The sequence below is a fragment of the Mandrillus leucophaeus genome, unplaced genomic scaffold, assembly GCF_000951045.1.
Source record: "Mandrillus leucophaeus isolate KB7577 unplaced genomic scaffold, Mleu.le_1.0 Scaffold58, whole genome shotgun sequence".
Taxonomy (NCBI): domain Eukaryota; kingdom Metazoa; phylum Chordata; class Mammalia; order Primates; family Cercopithecidae; genus Mandrillus; species Mandrillus leucophaeus.
Window position 1 is genome coordinate 3,533,458 of NW_012106252.1, and position 18,482 is coordinate 3,551,939.

The 18,482-nt window shown below is 54.3% G+C and overlaps 1 protein-coding gene across 2 annotated transcripts in view; it reads right to left on the reverse strand.

The window, feature by feature from the left end:
* The window catches only part of THRA (thyroid hormone receptor, alpha), a 35,457-nt gene that overhangs the window by 15,538 nt on the left and 1,437 nt on the right, over nt 1-18,482 (reverse strand). Inside the window, exons 1-4 of one of the 2 annotated variants that reach the window (XM_011998968.1) lie at nt 12,951-13,055; nt 7,412-7,760; nt 5,011-5,078; nt 4,341-4,441 (exon numbers count right to left, since the gene is read on the reverse strand). In XM_011998968.1, the coding sequence (XP_011854358.1) occupies nt 4,341-4,441; nt 5,011-5,078; nt 7,412-7,464 (222 nt within the window). In that variant the 5' untranslated portion in view covers nt 7,465-7,760; nt 12,951-13,055. Of the gene's footprint in view, nt 1-4,340; nt 4,442-5,010; nt 5,079-7,411; nt 7,761-12,950; nt 13,056-18,482 lie in introns of those variants that run through there. The other variant, XM_011998967.1, reaches the window with a different exon arrangement.

Below are 18,482 nucleotides of genomic sequence, written 5' to 3' on the forward strand. Positions count from 1 at the left end.
TCTCACTCTGTCACCCAGGCTGGAGTGCAGTGGCACGATCTTGGCTCACTGCAACCTCTGCCTCCCAGGTTCAAGCAATTCTCCTGCCTCAGCCTCCCGAATAGCTGGGATTATAGACGCCTGCCACCACGCCTGACTAATTTTTGTATTTTTAGTAGAGATGGGGTTTCACCATGTTGGCCAGTCTGGTCTTGAACTCCTGACCTCAGGCGATCCACCCACTTCGGCCTGCCAAAGTGCTGGGATTACAGGCGTGAGCCACTGTGTCCAGCCCCACCTTTATTTTAAAGGAAACACTTCAAAAATCAAGATGATTGCAATAATATGAAGAATTAATATTTTTTCCACGTTTACAATGTGTCAATCACTTAGTAAAGATAAGCCTTGCTGGCCAGGCACAATGACTCACACCTGTAATCCCAGCATTTTGGGAAGCCAAGGCAGGCAGATCACTTGAGGCCAGGAGTTCAAGATCAAGACCAGCCTGTCCAACATAGTGAGACTCCATCTCTACTAAAAATACAAAAATTGGCCAGGGTTTGTGAGGTGCACCTATAGTCCCAGTTATTCTGGAAGGTGAGGTGGGAGGATTGCTTAGGATTGCTTGAGCCCAGGAGGTCAAGGCTGCAGTAAGCTATGATTGTACCACTGCACTCCAACCTGGGTGACAAGAGACCCCATTTCAAAAAAAAAAAAAAACAAGAAAACCTGCAAAAGATAAGCTTTGTCTTTCATGGAACATCACTCTGAACCCTCTGGACAACCCTGTGAGGTAGGAACTGTTACTGCCTCCACTTTGCAGACAAGGAAACTGAAGGTTAGCGAGATGAAGCAATTTACCCAAAGTCATGTGGCCAGTGGGTAGCAGAGTCAGAACTGAGCCTCAGGTATGGGACACCAAGGTCTGAGCTCTCAGATTCCAGGGGACATTAAAATCACCAAAGGCAGCTGAGCATGTTGGCTCATGCCTATTATCCCAGCACTTTGGTTTGGAGGCTGAGGTGGGTGGATCACAAGGTCAGGAGTTCGAGATCAGCGTGGCCAACATCGCGAAACCTCGTCTCTACTAAAAGTGAAAAAGTTAGCCAGGTGTGGTGGCAGGCGCCTGTAATCCCAGATACTCAGGAGGCTGAGGCAGGAGAAGTGCTTGAACCTGGGAGGCAGAGGTTGCAGTGAGCTGAGATCACGCCACTGCACTCCAGCCTGGGTGACAGAGCAAAACTCCGTCTTGAAAAAAAAAAAAAAAAATCACCAAAAGCACCTACCAAAGATGCAGATTCCTGGGTCTCACCCCAGAACTACAAAATCAAACTCTCCAAGGGTGGGGCCAAGGCATCTCTGTCTTTTCAGGGTGCTTCCCTGGGACTCAGATGTCCATAAGAGTAAAAGATCCTTTCTCTATGCTACACTGTTTGTATTGCTTCCAGGATTGTATTGCCACTGCTAGGGAACTCTAAATCCCTCATGGTCTTGGTTTGGTTGACACCAAGAAACAGAGAGAAACTTCAAGCCTTAACCTTTTTTTCCTTTTTTATTTGAGACAGGGTCTTGTTCTGTCACCCAGGGTAGAGTGCAATGGCGTAATCACAGCTCACAGCAGCTTGGACCTCCCAGCCTCAAGTGATCCTCCTACCTCAGCTGCCTGAGTAGCTGGGACCACAGGTGTGCGTGCACCACCATGCCTGGCTGCTTTTAACATTTTTTTGTAGGGACAGGGTCTCACTATGTTGCCCAGGCTGTTCTTAAACTCCTGGGCTCAAGCAATCCTCCCGCCTTGGCCTCCTAAAGTGTTGGGATTACAGGCGTGAGCTACCATACCCGGCCTTTAACATATAAATAATTCTGCTTCTTTTCTTTTTTTTTTTTTTATTTTGAGACAGAGTATCGCTCTGTCACCCACGTTGGAGTGCAGTGATGCAATCTCTGCTCTCACTGCAAGCTCCATTTCCCTGGTTCAAGAGATTCTCCTGCCTCAGCCTCCCAAGTAGCTGGGATTACAGGCATGCATCACTACACCCAGCTAATTTTTGTATTTTTAGTAGAGACAGGGTTTTACCGTGTTGGCCAGGCTGGTCTCAAATTCCTGACCTTACTCATTCATTCATTTGCTCATTCATAACCCCTTCTCTGTCACTCACAGGAAAATTGCCGAACCTATCTGAGTCTCAGTTTCTTCATCTATAAAATGGGGATAATCATTTTATCTACCTGATAGCACTGTTGGGAGAATTAAATCAGATAATTCACTTGAAGTGTTGAAAACAATGCAACCTCAGGTGATCTGCCTGCCTTGGACTCCCAAAGTGCTGGGATTTAAATAATTCTGTTTCTTGGAAGGCCTTGAATTTTTAGGAGGTGATCCTGGAAAGGCTATCCAGGCTGAAATGATCAAAGTGAAATCTAATTAGGCCTCTCAAGCACTTTAGGAGGCAGAGGTAGGCAGATCACCTGAGGTCAGGAGTTTGAGACAAGCCTGGCCAACATGGTGAAACCCTATCTCTACTAAAAATACAAAAATTAGCCAGGTTTAGTGGCGGGTGCCTGTAATCCCAGCTACCCAGGCTGAGGCAGGGAAAACTGCTTGAACCCCGGAGGCGGAGGTTGTAGTGAGCCAAGATTGCACCACTGCACTCCAGCCTGGGCAACAGAGCAAGACTCCGTCTCAAAGAAACAAAACAAAACAAAACAAAACAGTTAGGCCTCCCAAAGTTTATGACCTTGTTGTCCCCTCTGCCAGGAAGAACCTGCTGTCTTCTTCTCCTCTGTGCTCCCAGCTCCCACTACACCCCCAGCACTGGCTCTTGCTCTTTCAGGTGCATTGGAAACACTCCAGGATTCTGTTAAAAGGAAGATCTCTGGGCTCCACAAAAGGACTCTGAGGGAGTAGGGTTAAGATGAAGCCTGGGCAGGCTGGGTGCAGTGGCTCACGCCTGTAATCCCAACACTTTGGGAGGCCAAGGCAGGCGAATCACGAGGTCAAGGGATTGAGACTGTCCTGGCCAAAATGGTGAAACCCCATCTCTATTAAAAATATAAAAACTAGCCGGGAATGGTGGTGGGCACCTGTAGTCCCAGCTACTCGGGAGGCTGAGGCAGGAGAATCGCTTGAATCTGGGAGGTGGAGGTTGCAGTGAGCCGAGATCATGCCATTGCACTCCAGCCTGGGCGACAGAGCAAGATGCCGTCTCAAAAAAGAAAAAAAAAAAAAAGATGAAGCCTGGGAATCTGCATTTTAACTAGTAGGGCAGATGGTCCATGAACCACATTTTGAATAACACTGATGTTTGCTGATGTTTGTCTCAAGTTGTGTCTCTCTCTGACAGGCTGTGAGCAGCTTGAGGGCAGGGTATGTACTACACTCTCACACCTAATAATACACTGAATGAATGGGTGATGGCTGGCATTTTTTATTAAATGCTTCTTATGGGCGTAGCACTGTTTTATTTTTTATATTTTGTTATTTTATTTTGAGACAGAATCTTGCTCTGTCACCAGAGCAAGTGGTGCAGTGGCACCACCACCGTTCAATGCAGCCCTGACTTTCTGGGTTCAAGCAATCCTCCCACCTCAGCCTCCTGAGCAGCTGGGACCACAGGCATGTGGCACCACACCCAGCTAACTTAATTTTGGAGAGTCAGGGTCTCACTGTGTTGGCCAGGCTGGTCTCAAACTTGGGGGGTCAAGGGATGCTCCCACCTTGGCCTCCCTCCCAAAGGGCTGGGATTTTAGGCATGAGACACAGCACCCGGTGGCACTGTTTTCAACACTTCAGGTGAATTATTTCATTCTCCCAACAATGCCATAAGGTAGAGAGAATGATTATCCCCATTTTATAGATGAAGAAACTGAAACTAAGGCTCAAAGAAGTTAGGCAATTTTCCTGTGAGTGGCAGAGGAGGAATTATGAATGAGCAAATGAATGAATAAGAGAAGAGAAAATAGCTAGGCATGGTGGCTCACTCCTGTAATCCCAGCATTTTGGGAGGCCGAGACGGGTGGATCACCTGAGGTCAGGAGTTTGAGACCAGCCTGGCTAACACTGTTGGTGAAACCCCGTCTCTACTAAAAATACAAAAAAATTAGCTGGGTGTGGTGGTACATGCCTGTAATCCCAGCTGCTCGGGAGGCCAAGGTAGGGGAATCGCTTGAACCCAAAGGTGGAGATTGCAGTGAGCCGAGATCGCGCCACTGCACTCCAGCCTGGGCAACGAGAATGAGACTCCGTCTCAGAAAAAAAAAAAAAACAAAAAACTGATGACCTAACAGGGGGGCTTTAGGTGACACAGGGAGTAAGACGGGGGCTCAGGTGGCAGGGGAGGGGCAGGAGGTAGCTTCCATACCTTGCAGCCCTCACAAGTGATACAGCGGTAGTGATAACCAGTTGCTTTGTCCCCACACACGACACACTGCTCGTCTTTGTCCAGGTAACTAGGGATATACCCTGGGAGGAAGGAAAGGATGGAGGAAGGCAGGCATGGCTTGAAGTCCCAGCAGAGGGGCTCTCACACTTTTCCCCATCCCTCAACTTTTTGTTTCTGGCCCCTCTCCTAGCCCAGCCTCCCTGGTAGAATCCTAGAGAGATGGGAGGTGAACCTGTCCATCCTCTGCCCTAAGAGTATGAAGAATCTCAGTTCTTCTGACTACCCACTCAGGGCTTTCTTCTTGCTCTATCTACAAGGCAGAGGATGGTGGAGAGGGAAAAATAAATCTCAGCAGCTCACTGGGGATAACACAGCCCCTCAGTCCTTCAGCTCAGGCCCTGATTCTGGTGGGGCCTCAGATGAGAGTACTAAGGGGAGGGAAGAGGCCTTCCTGACCTAATCCACCCTCAAAAGCTGGGCACATCCATCATCACCTTTCTCAGCCCCAGACAAGTCCATCCCAAGCCCTCTAGGAAGCTCCCCCCAGGGAACACAGGAACTACTATTCCATGTCCAGGTCCGGAGGGAGCCCTGGCTGGGTTTGGTGGGGTCGGGGACGTGGAGAAGGGGCACGCACAGCCAGCCTCACCTGACATGCTGGTTTTCAGGGAACATTGGCCGTTCTTTCTTTTTCGCTTTCCATCTGGTGACCTGGCACTGGATGGGGGCAAAGTGGGCAGAATCACAGAGCAGTCTTCGGGTGGCCCCTTTCTCATCCGAGAGGCTTATACAATCCCCCCCAGGCCTGATTCTTTCCATTTTGTGTCCTCATTCTACCTCCCACCCCCAGGGTCAGCTGACAATGCCTAAAAGGGTCCAGCTATCTGGAATTTGCAGGGGAGAGAGATAAGGGGCTTGGCTGTGGCACGAGCATGTTCTAGAGCCCCAACACATACACATTCACCCACCAGAAGACCTGAAGCACCCACAATCCGCAGGACATCCTCATCTTTCAGTACACGACAAATACGCTGGAAGAATTCTCAGGATATGCTTAAAGCTATGTAACCTTTAGAACACACACATACATATGCAACATAACACCGGCGCAGATGAATAACCATGCAGCTTTCACTATAAACCCACGGATGGTGAGTATGCACCAGGGCTGACATATCTGTGAAATTTTCAGGGCATTCTTAAATGTGCTATACAACCTTTAGGATATGGCCCGGTGTTACACAACACTCTGCACAAGCACCTCATACAACCACCCTCATCCCGCCAGTGTGCACGTGTTGCTTGAGCTCCAGGTCATACATACATGCTAAATAACCCACAGCAATGGAAAACACTAGAGTCACCCCCTGCACAGCCTCCATTTAACAGAGCAGCAAACTGAGACCCTACTTGTGCCTGGTGACACCATGAGCTGGAGTCAGAGCCAGGACTGAGCCCCTCTGTGCAAGGTATTATTAGCAACCCTCAGCCACTGCACATATATGTTGCCAGGCTCTCCACATACATGTTACATAACCTCAGTGCACACAGGTTACATAAACCCTCTACATGCATGCAAGGATTGTATAAGCTTCCGCACCCACCCTGTGTGTGGCATGTTGCAGGCCCCTTCCTCCTGGAGCCGGATGCAGCTCCCAACACACTGACACAGTGACCTTGGCCAGGGTCACAGTTACAGACAGTTCTGTGCTCCACGCCCCCTGGGGATTACTCCCGTCTACTTCCTACGAGGCTGAAAGGTCAGGTCTCCCTCACGCCTTCCAGAAGGTTGGGTGCAGGGGAACTCAGGCCACCTAGGTCCCAGTTGAGCTGGCAGCTTCAGGAGTTACCACCAGACTCACAGCCTCTGAGTGCAGTCCTAGAGATAGCCACAAGGTGGCGCATAGACATGGGGGAGGGGAAGGCAATGGGGGAGGGGCTGCAGTCTTAGGGGACTAGGAACTGGCATTCCTGCCTTTCTCCAAGCCTTAGGAGCAGACTCTTGCAGACCCACAGAAGCCTAAGCTGGGAGACACAGGGGCTGCCAGTGACAGCCACACAGCTACAGGCCAGATCATCCTCAGAGTCCTTCCTGGGGTGAGGCTTTGGGGAAGGGGGGCTATCCCATGCCCTGCCGAGCTGTGAGTTCCATCTACTTCCTCTACCCTTCAGGGACCCAGTTGTGGGCCTTAGGGCTTTGCCTGGCCAGGCCTCTGGCTTCCTGGCTCGGGATCTGATCTCCTAGGAAACAGTCAGCCACACTGCTCCCCGGAGCACCCCTACCCCCACCCTCTCCTTGGCCATAGGCACAGGCTGTACCCAGCTCCCAGGGCACCGTGCCAACTGGGACAAAGCTCTGTGCCACTTGGAGCTGATGGAAAAGGCAGAGACCCTCTGGGCTCCCCCAGGGCAATGCAGATCATAGGTAACCATCCCTTGGTGTATGTGCAAGGCTGACACCTCACCCACGTGGAAGCAAAACCGTCATGGTTTTGCACTTTCTGGGAGGAGCCCCATCGCAGTGCCCGCCCTTGACCATGAACAAGGAAGAGCTTGTGGGGCTCCCAATAGATTCCAAATATAAGCGTGGGCTGTGACCAATAGTTACTGGTGCATGTGCCCTGAAATGTCATACTACGTGAACCACAGCCTGTGGAAAACGCACTTGTGGTCAGATAGTAAATGGGCTGGCAGGGAGAGGAGGAAAATGGCAAGGCTGTTTGGGTCCCACATGCTCAAGGTGAGGGCAGCAATGGTGGAGGGGACGTTGGGGGCATCTGAGACTGCCCAGCACTGTCTAGGGAAGGGCCCCTTATGTGCTCCCTGTAATTTGCTCTGTATCACTCCGACTTCAAAATGAGCATCTCTCAATCCAAGTGCCTGTCACATCTGAACTTGAACTCATCTGCCAGAGAGAGGTAGGCAGAAGGTTTGCTGGCCTCATGTCCATCCCACAGAGGTGCTTAACGGCGGTGCCTAAAGGACAGCTCAGCCAGGTGCCCATGCCTGCTGCTTAGGAGCTGGCATGACCTAGTTGCTGAACCCATTACCTGTTCTCCTCTGGGTCCGACCCACACTCCACCTTGCTTGGCTTCTGTTCCATTCACTTCAATTCCATCCAGGATGCCCTCCAGCACGCCAAGAGACTGGGGTGGGCACACTGGCCCCCCCGGCACGCCCACAGGCCACCCACCCCCTGCCACCCAGGCCCTAGGGCACAGCACCCATGATACCCGCCTCAGCACTTGGCCTTTCACACCATGCCCTGCGCCCCCAGGGGGGCGGGCGGTGGGAGGGGCCAGGGAGTGGCAGGTGGGAGGGCTGGGGCAAGCTGGGTCTGTGGGTCCCGGGCTGTGGGCTGAGTGAGTAGCTTCGGAGTCTTGTCCTGTCCAGAGATCCCTGTGGGCAGAAGAGAGAGGCAGGGGTAAGAAGGTGTCATGGTGGGAAGGTGGGTAGGATCCCTCTGGTGGTAACATTTGGGGCTTTGAGGACCCATAACAAGATAGCAGGGGGCAGGAAGGGCAGGCGTAGAGAGGGGACCAGGATAATCCCTTAGATCACAGGTACAGCAGGCGAGATCGGAGATCCTCCTCCTAAGCCCCAGACATAGGAAGGAATGGAGGGAGAGAATGAGATCACTCACGTACTAGGTAATATGTCTCAGTCTTCATATTCAGACAAATGCCTGGCCCTTAATGAGCATCTATTAAACACTAGCTATTGTTACCACCCCTCTAGACAAGTTTTCCTGAAATTCCTCTGTATTATAGGGGTAAGAGGGGACCAGAGGCAAGCAGTTTTCAGCACAGGCGGGGTGGGACATAGAGCGGCACGCAGTGAGCGTGAATGCCCATCTTTGTGCCTTAATAGAGAGAAATGTTGAAAACTCTGGAGAACTGACCTCCCATGCTGCCGGCCAAGTTCTGATCCCCAGCTCTGGCCCCTCAGGGACTCCAGAGCTTCCCACACAAGCTCTTGAATCCCACTTCCCAGGCCAAGGACCAGACTTAGTTGGTTTAGCTGAGCTGCTATCAACCAGGATGGCAAGGGAGAAAGGAAAGGAAACTAACACATGTTAACTGCAGAGATAATCTGTGCCCTCCAGAGTGGGCAGGAGAACTTCACAGATGAGGAAACTGAGTCTCAGAAAGTTTGATCATTCACTCAAGTTCACACAGCTAGTAAGCAGGTGGCTGTCGGATAAGCCTCATGGCCTGGCCCTAATGCTAGTCTTGTTCTGTTACCTGGAGTCCAGGGCAGTGCCAAGCTGGGCCCACCATTCCCACGTCCCACGGCATTGCACCTCTGACCCTGGGCTGCAGACCTGTGGCTTACTGTCTGTGTGCACACAGGCAGGTGTGGCAGGTAGGAGGGGGACAAAGGGTACAGCTCCCCGACATATGACCTCAACCTCTGTCACGTGGCTGCTGCATATGAGACCTCACCCCTAGGCCCCTGGCCCCAACCCCAGGAGCTGATAAGGAGCCAGGGTGGGAAGAGAGGCGGGGAGATAAGTCAGCAGATTGGGCAGGGCCAGCAGCATGATGGGGCCTCTGCACCCAGGCAAGCCGGTGGTGTGGACAGCATGGGCATTGCACAGAAAAGTGGTCCATTCTGCCTCTGATGCCCACCCCAGACCAGGACTGGGCACTGGGGGCTGGACAGGAGACTGGGGTGGGGGGGCGTGAGCAGGGAGCCTTAGCCCAGGGAGCCATCAAGAAAGTAGGTCAAGTTTTTCTTGGCTTGTGGAGAAATTCCTGTTATAAATTTATAATGGCGTAGCCAGCCCTAAGGGGTGGAGGTTGGGGAGGAGAAGGAGTGGGTGGGGAAGCCCAGGGGCTGGGCACTGGAGCCTAATGCTCTCAGCCAGACAGTGAGGGGCAGGGGGCGAGGGCCGCTGCAGGGGTTGGGCTGGACAATAGAGGACGATCTTCTGACTCCACATCCAGCGAGGCTGCCTGCATATGTCTGTCTGTCTGTCTGTCTGTGTCTGAATGTCTCTCTCTCTCTGGGTCTGGGTGTCTCTGTCTCCCCCCCAGGCTGTGCCTCGGTGCTTGGCACACCCTGGCTGTGGTGCTGCCCCCGCCTGTCTCCTGCCCGCCTGGCACACTGCCACCACTTGTTTACAGAAGCTGGAAAAATCCACTCGCCAGCCGGAGGCCCAAGCGCCCCCGGGGAGGGGAGGAGGCAGGCACAGGAGTGGGCATGCTGAGAGAGGGGCAGCCCTGGGTAGCAGGCCCTGGGGGTAGCCGAGGAGGACCAGTGTGTGCAGGAATGAGCATTGGCTGCTGTGGGCTGGGCTGGGCAGGGAACACCAGCAGCAACCACATGGCATGGGCAGCTCCTGCTCCAGGCCAGGGCTCCTCAGGGCCCCCTCCCCCAGGCCCCTGCCACTTACCAGTTGCTACATTGCAGAACTGGGGCAGTGCCAACCTAAGCCACCATGTTTATTTCCCCTTCCCTCTCTCCTGCCCAGCCTTAACTCCAAATGTGTCTGCGTACTGCCAAGGGCCTGCACGTGCCCGCTGGGGGGAGGGGCGGGCTTGCTCTCTGCCCCATCCCTCTGTGGAACTGAATGGTGCCCTGGTGCTGGTCAGTGCAGCCCAGGCTACAGTCAGCCCCTGGTAGTGGGCAGAGGAGCAAGGTGCTGTCCTTGCTGCCTCGGGCACCCTCACTGGGTACCCAGCAAGAGGCTGGAACGCCTGGGGACTCCTTGGCATCTCTCCAGGGACACACTTGGGCCTTTGGGGTGATACAGAGGCGAGGCAGAGGGCCCAGCACGCGGGAAGACACACATCGGGGAGACACACACCACGTGAGCCTGTGTTAGCAGTGGGCAGAAAAAGGTCAGCGGGTAAGGGGCATGGGGCAGGGGTACCCACAATGAAGGGCAGCCTCTCTCCCCTCCTCCAGAGTCCAGCTTAACTCCTCAAACTCCTTCCCGGCACCTCCTCTGCAGAGGTGAGGGAGGCCCCACCCCAAGGAGGCTGAGGGGGCGGAGCTATGGGGTTCTGTGCCCAGGCTGGACAGCAGGACAGCAAGACCCACCTGTCGGCTGGCCTGGCCACCCACTCCCTCCTTGTGAGATGAGAGCTGCTGGGTGGCAGTGTAGGCAAAGTGCCCGCGGAGGGGGAAGCATTTCATTAAGCTTAAGTGCTTCTGCCATGGGGGGACAGGGACACAGGGCCAATGCGGCATCCACAGGCGCCCCGCCAGGTTCCCACTGCCGGGCCGTCCCACTCTGCAGTCCTGTGGATCTGAGGACACCCCCAAAGGACTCCTGGAGCTGCCAGAGGGGAGTTTCTGTCCCCAGGATCTAACCCCAACACTATTCGCATTAACCCTCCTGCGTATCTGCTCTGGGCTTTGGCCCCACCTTTCTGGGGCCCCTGAACTTTGTCCTTAGTGCTCTGAAGAAAGCCCAGCCCTCCTTGCCAGCTACAGGGACAGTACATGCAGGGTGGCTGAGAAAAGGGTAGAAAGACGAGAGGAGGGGTAAAAAGGCTGATGGGGGAAAGAGGGAAGAAGGGAGGAGGGGGAAGAACAAAGAAATGGGACAGGGCTGGGGTAGAGCTAGGGGTGACAAGGCAATAGAGGGAGAGGAAGAAAGGGGAGCCAGAGATGGGGGATGGGGAGAAGGGATGAGGTAGAAAGGAGGACAGATAAAGGGAGGAGAGACACATGAAGGAGGGGAGACAAAGAGAGAAAGGTAACAAAGAAAGATGGGTGGGGGGGCTTCATACCCTAAGTCCCACCCCATGCAGGCTAGGGGGAGGGGGGCGTAGGAATGGTTTCCACGGTGACAGCTGGTTGTTGGTGGCCTGGCATGTGGGCTATTAATAGTGCTGTGGGTAGGTTCACACCTCCCTCTCCCCTTCCCCTCTGCCTGCTGCTAGGGTGGGGGGAGATCCCTCCCCCACCACCCACTCCTGATCACCCAGCCTCCCACCATGGGAGCCAGGAACGGCGATGCTGAGGGGCCAGGGTGGCCGCTGTGGCCCAGACACATAAATGGGCATGCATGGGCACAGGCATCTGTGGGTAGCACTGCCCCCCATGCCAACATGGGCACCACGGGCAGCCACCCACACCAAGGGCCCCTGGGAGTCTGTGGTGGTGGCAGTGCTGCAGCAGCGACACGTGCCCCCACGATGAGGGGCAGAGGCCTCTCTAGGACTGAGACTCCCTCTCCTTTCCCATACCCCCTGTTCTATTCTCAGGTATGGATTGAGCAGGGCTGCCCCACCCAACTCTCTGTTATCCTAGTGCCAGGAAGGAGAGGAGGAGTGAAGGCGGGAAGGAAGGTACTATTTGGCAGGTGTGATGTGGCAGAGGAGTACACACAGACTCAGGGCCCCAGCCTGGCAGGCATGGGGGAGACGGGAGGAGGGGAGGCAGCACCCCTTAGTGAGCTCTCACTGGGCCCTCAGGAGACAGGTCTGGAGCTGGGGGGCAGTGACTCATCACCTAGCCACTGTGGGACCTTACAGGCTAGAGAATGGGAGATGGGGTGGGGATCCTCATAAGGGGAGATTGGTTACTTAAACAAAGGATCCTCTCCACCCCACCCCAAAAGAATATAACAGGAAACCCCCCCTGCAGGTCAGAGACAGAAAGACATAAACAGCAGCCTTGACTTGGGCCAGATGCCCAGTATTAACATCAAAGACTGTGCTTCCCACCCGGCTCCCCCACAGCCTCACCCACCTGCTGCTCTCCTCTCCCTCCTCCTGCCTGGACCAGCTCCAGCCAGGCATCAAGGTGGGTGCCCAGGTCTGGAGGTCTCCTCCCAGGTCACATCCATCCCCCATGACCACTGGTGGGTGGTCATGCGCACACCCATACTGGAGAACTCAGCCCCTCCTTATCAGCCCACAGAACTTCACGCCCCCCAGCCCAATTCCCCTCAGGAGCGGAGGCAGGAGATCCAAGTAGCCAAGAAAGCAGAAGCAGGAGCACCCCCAAGCTGGGCAAGGCACATTCTCCCCACCCTCCCCCAGCAGCCAGTGGGTAATTGGAGCTGGGAGCTGGGGCAGCTGAATGCTGGAGGCATGAATGTCACGGGGCCAAGGCACTTGCTGCAGATGGCACCATGGGCACAAGGCTTGGGGTCCTCCCTCCTCGTCTAAGGCAGTAGAGGAAGTTGCCTGCAAGCCTTGAGGAGCATGGCCCAGGAGGGTAGGGAATGGTGGAGAGGGAAAGAAAGGCAGGGATGTTCTCCCAGGCACCCCAGAGGCAGGAGCTAGCCCCTACCCAAGCAGAACTGGCAGAGGCAGAGAGAGAGAGACAGAGACAGAGATAGAGAGACAGGGAGAGAAAGCGAGGAGGAAGGGAATAGGAAGGAGGGAGGAAGGGGGAGGGAAGAGAGAAAGATTGAGTGTGTGTGTGAGAGAGACAGAGAGGGAGGGAGAGAAGGAGGGGGAGAGAGGGGGAGGGGGAAAGAGAGGGACAGGGAAGAGGAAGGGAGGGAGGGAGGGAGAGAGAGAGGGAGGGGGAGAGAGAGAGAGGGAGAGGGAGGGAGAGAGTGCGCGCGTGAATGCAGCTGAGTCTCCGGCACACACACGGACACGTGCAGACACACACACTCACCCCGCATGCGCAGAGCCACAGGGCTCTGGGTACCGTTCCAGGAGATATTCAGAGCCCTCCCCAGCCCACACATGCACAAAAACACTCTCACATGGATGCGTGCACAACACACCCACTCACTGATGTGTACAAAAATGCTGAAAGACACCAAAGCCTTGGTTCCCCTGTTCCCCCACCCCCTTGCCTGGTAAAAGAGAAAAAGAAACAGGCAGCTGGGGCTCTGGGAGCCAAGAGCAGATCTCTTCCTTAGAAGAGGAAGAGAGAAGGAGGAGGAGGTGGGCCAGGGGCTTGGTTCAATCATTCTGCTCTTGGCCACTGCTGAGGGGCATGGCTGTGCCTTTGGTACCAACCTTTAACGCCCACCCCCAAAACAGGGAAGCAAGGATAGTATTTCCTGCGCACCAGTAACACCCATCTTGCTTCCCTTGTCTACCCAGCAAACTTCTGACCCTCCCTCTGGACCACCTCACACAATGGTGTCCCAGAGTGAGGTCCCTATGACCCCAGCTTTGGCCTGCCAAATGACACCAAGGTGCAGCCACATGTGCCCCCACCACACACCAGCCCCAGATGCTTCAGTGAGAGACTGAGAACTGTCTCTGGTTCCAGGCAGCATATGTATGCCCCACCCTGGCATGTGCCAGGCTTTGGGAAGAAAGGAGAATCCACAGGCATTGCTCACCATGCCAGGATGCAACATGGATTGAACACAGGGGTCATCCCACCTTGTGTTATTTGCTCTCACCCTGAGTGAGACAGGAACCATTGTCTCTAGATAATGAAAACCTAGGCCCAAAGTCATACAACTAGTGAACGTCAAGAGCCAGGCCTCCCAACTCCCAGTCAGTGATATTCCCACCATGGTCATGCTTGCCTCCCTCCCCAAGAGACACAAAAGTTCTCCAAAGTCCCCTAGACACCTTTGAAGCAATGAGAACTAAAGTTGGGTGTTTTTTTTTTGAGAGGATATGTGTCTGGGGGGGGTCTCACTCTGTTGTTCAGGCTAGAGTTCAGTGGCACAATCACAGCTCACCGCAGCCTCGACCTTCCAGGGTTAAGTGATCCTCCGGCCTCAGCCTTCCAAGTAGCTGGTAACACAGGCATGCGCCACCACGCCTGGCTAATTTTTAAGTTTTTTTAGAGATGGGGTCTCACTATGTTGATCAGGCTAATCATGAACTACTGGCCTCAAGTGATCCTCCTGCCTTGGTCTCCCAAAATATTGGGATTACAGGCATGAGCCACTGCACCCGGCCGAGAACTAGAGTTGAGATTGGTTCCCACTCCAAAGGCTTCCCGTCACCCCTACAGGGTATCCTCCCATTGTCCTTGCTTCACCTTGAAGGGCAGGGCTAAATAAAAGGGGTTTGGACGGGGGATCGTGATCACCAGACTCACAAAGGGAAAGAGGCAACCTAGGACAGATGCTGAATCTCAAAGTGCTGTGCCCACCACACTGGTCCTTACTCAGTGCCTCAGTTTCTCTCTGCCACCACCTTTCACACTAAGTACCACTCCATGGGGGGGGAGGGGAATCTGGTGCCTATCAGTCACGGCTGGGTCCTGGTTGACCAATGCTGGGCTCCCAGGAGGGAGGAAGGGCACCGCCTCCTCTTCGAGCCCACACATAAGAAAGAGAGGGGACAGCTTTCCCTGTTCTCTCTCTCCCACCCCCAGAGCTCAGACTCTGAACAGAGATGCAGTGATGCCCAGAGATTTATGCAGGTGCCCCTAGCTGGTGGGGCGTGTCCCAGGCTGAGGGGCCAAGCGCTCCTTATAAGCTGAAGGGCGAGGGTGAAAGGAGGGTGGGGGCAGAGGGGCCTGCCTTGGGCTCTTTCCCATACACTCATTCCAGGTTGCAAAAATTTGTCTGGGAGGAAAAGATTACATGAGGGTGAGAAGGCTGGAAATTGGAGACCCACTGCCCCAGGCCCCAGTCTCACTGATGTCTAGGAGATCCAATTCTCCACCAAGCTACTGTAAGAATCTGGGAGACCCCAGGCCCACAGCTTCCTTCATCCATCACAACCGCTCACATATACAGTTTGTTAAGAACTAGGCACTTTTAAAAACATTTTTTCCTCAAAAAAGCTAAATGAGGTAGATATGATCATCCCCAATTTACAGATAAGGCAACGGGGAAGTTAAATCACTTGCTCAAAGTCACACAACCAGCGAGTGACAGAGCTGGGATTCAGACCCAGGCAGTCCAGGTCAATCATGACCATCATCATCGTCATCATCATCCCTGCTCTTAGTTGTGATGGCATATCACCTGCTTGGGAAATAATGCCTTGTTCTTTCTTTTTTCTTTCTTTTTTTTTTTTGAGACGGAGTCTCACTCTGTTGCCCAGGCTGTAGTACGGTGGTACAATCTCAGCTCACTGCAACCTCCACCTCCCGGGTTCAAGCGATTCTCCTGCCTCAGTCTCCTGAGTAGCTGGGATTACAGGAGCCCATCACCATGCCCAACTAATTTTGTATTTTTAGTAGAGATGGGGTTTCACCATCTTGGTCAGGCTGGTCTTGAACTCCTGACCTCAGGTGATCTGCCTGCCTCGGCCTCCCAGTGTGCTGGGATTACAGGCGTGAGCCACTGTGCCCAGCCCAATGCCTTGTTCTTTCATCCAGCTATATGTTCCCTGAGACCAAGCCTCAGTCCTTCCCCTCTGTAGCTGCCCTGTGGGTGCCTCCACCTCCAAATAGGCCAAGGCTAGAGGGGGGCATGGTGAGAAGTGCTTGGTGCCCCTGGGCTCTGTGTCTCCTACCCCAGTTCCCCCTCCTCAAATTCCCTCTCGGGAAGAGGTACCCCTTCTAGGCTGGAACCTGCACTCATGGGTGGGAGGGCCTCGCTTAGCACACACTTAGTCTGGGCAGCTGTGCCCTCAGAACCAGGCCCTGAGGCTGGGCAAAGAGGACACAGCTGTTGGGCATCTCTGAGGTGGGCCTCAGCTGCCAGGGGTGTGGAGAAAGGCCATTGTGAGCCCTGCAGTGGACCCAACTCAGCAGGGTCCTGCCAGCTCCCCCACTGCCCATGGGGGCGGTTCTTTTCCAGCTTGGGCCAGTGTGGGGGGCTTGCTTAAGAGCTGCTAGCTGGCTGCAGCCTGCACCCTGAGGGTGCCCACAGAACTGGTGTCTCCAGACATGCAGGCCCGAGGGGTCAGCATGGGCAGTGGCTGACCCCCCCTCTCTTCCCCCGTTCCCAGCCCCTAAAACTTGCTGGCCACAGCTGCAGCACTAAGGAAGTGCAGGAAGTCCTGAGCAGCCAGCTGAGCCCCCCGCCCCCCACCCCAACCTCAAGCTGACCCCAGAGGCTGCACAGGGGGGGCCGAGGGGCGGAGCTTGGGTATTAACAACTGGAAAAGTATGAAGAACATTGCTGCCAGTCCCCAGCTCTGAGACAAGGACAGGGGTAGACGGGGGGTAGCGACAGGGCGAGAGAGAGTTACAGACTGGCAGAGGAAAAAGGAGAGAGGGAGGGAGAATCAGACACTGCAAGAGAGAACAACAGAAAGAGAGACAGAGTTAGAGAGAAATTCCAAGTCAAAAATACACATCACTCATACAGACACTCGCCAGCCGATGGCCTCTTAAGGAAAGCTTCCAAGTTTGGACAGGAGGGTCCAGGTGGGAAAAAGGGCCAGACTCAAGGTGGGACACAGGAACTCAGCTGGGGGTGACTGACTGTTCCCAGGAAAGGCCCAGGCAAATGACTCAGAGCAGGGGCAGTTAGACACCCCAGAGCTTTTAGGATAGGGAGAAGAGCAGCTCTCCCCTCCCCCAGCAGTCAAGAGAATCCCAGCTTCTAGAAGTCACTGGATACTGCTTTGAGCCCATGACTCGGCCCTCTGGAACCCCCCTGAACCCACTGTCTTTGCTCTTGTTTCTCTGTCCCTCTAAAAGAAAGAAAGAAAAAAAAGAAAAAAAAAAAAAAAAAAAGCCCATTCCCGCACAGTGGCTGAGCCTAGAGGAAAAAGGGAGGAGGAAGCTGAAGGGGAAAAGTCTGTGATTGTGTGCATCTAAGTGTGTGCTTGGCTGCGCAGGCTCCAGTTGTGTGCATCTGGGGTTGTGTGGACACGACTGTTGGTGGGGATCTGCAACTGTGGGGACCTGGGCCTCATGAACTCGTTCTGTACCTTAGTTCAGGGGACCATGTGCAAATGAGTGCACCTGTGTCTGCAGGTTCCACAGTCAATCAACTCACAAGTATTTACAGAGCAGCCCTTGTGCTAGGCTCTGGGTGGCATCCAGAGCTCTTTAAGTGATTCTCCCAGGTCTCTAAGAGCTCACTGTCTAGTAGGGTGGTATCTCAAGCGATAGAGACCAAGAAGATGTCATTAGGAATGCAGGCTTTGCACCATTACGCAGGAACACCTTTTCATACAGCCAAATTTAATATTCTTGGGAGCAAGGGTTTTGTTGCCTGCAGAACCTCAGAGTTCCACAGTAAGAGTCCAGGAAAATACTTGTTGCTAAGTTGTGTATACATGTGTTGATGTGTAACTGTGTTTGCATCTGACTGAGTGATAGCGACTGTCACGGCAAGCAATGATGTCTGTGTGACTGGGCTCATGCGAGCACGTGTGTGCCTGTGAGTGACAGGGTCTTTTGTAATTGTGCGGCTGTGTGCAATTGCTCTGTGTGCATGCATGCATGTGACAGTGACTTTTTATGTGTGGGTGACAGCAACTCCTCCTTGCCCCAGTGTGTGACAGCATCTCCGTGTGACCCTGTGTGTGGGTGGGTATGTGCATGGGTCGGTCCCCATGCTCTTGGTCTCCCGTGGGTATATCCCACCCCTCTGAGCTCCACGGTGCAGCAGCAGCCTGCCTCTTCCCTTGTCCCCATGTGGGTGTGTCCAGTAGCTCCTGTCCTTGAGTCCGCCTGGGTGTCCCTGGGTGTGCATGTGGCTGTCTGTGTGGACATATCTCTGTGTCTGCATGTCACTTTTGCTTCCCCCCCTCATTTTGGACAACAGCCCCCTTCATCCCCTCCCCCTCCTGGAGCCAAAGGCAGCACTGAGGGGCAGGCTCCCACCTCACTGTCTTTCCTTCTGTGTCCCCCACCCCCACCCCTGGAACGGTGGTTCTCTCAATTGCCCCTGTCATCCCCCAGGCCTTTCTTTCACGCTGGACAAGGGAGGGCCCCACATGCAGAAGGGGCACCAGAGACACGTTGCAAGGGGAGGGAAACAAGGTGGGGTACACAAACAGGTCCATTTCTCCCTGTCCTCCCCAGCCAGCAACTCTCCTAATCATCTAGGCACCATCAAGTACACCCCCTCCACACACACATTCCCCCCAACAGCCGCGTTTTTGCAATTAGGAGTGTTGCAACCAGACAGCCATGCTCAACTGGGAGGCGGGTGAAGCGAGGGGGGGAACTTCCCTCTCCCAGGACCCGTGCAAGCCCACCACCGCCACCGCACTCATACTGCCCTCCGCAGCTGGAGGCAGCTTTGCAAAGGCCACTCGGCCTCAGAGGCTAGGGGTGGGGGCTGGGGGGGGCAGGCCTCCGGCGCACCGTAAACAA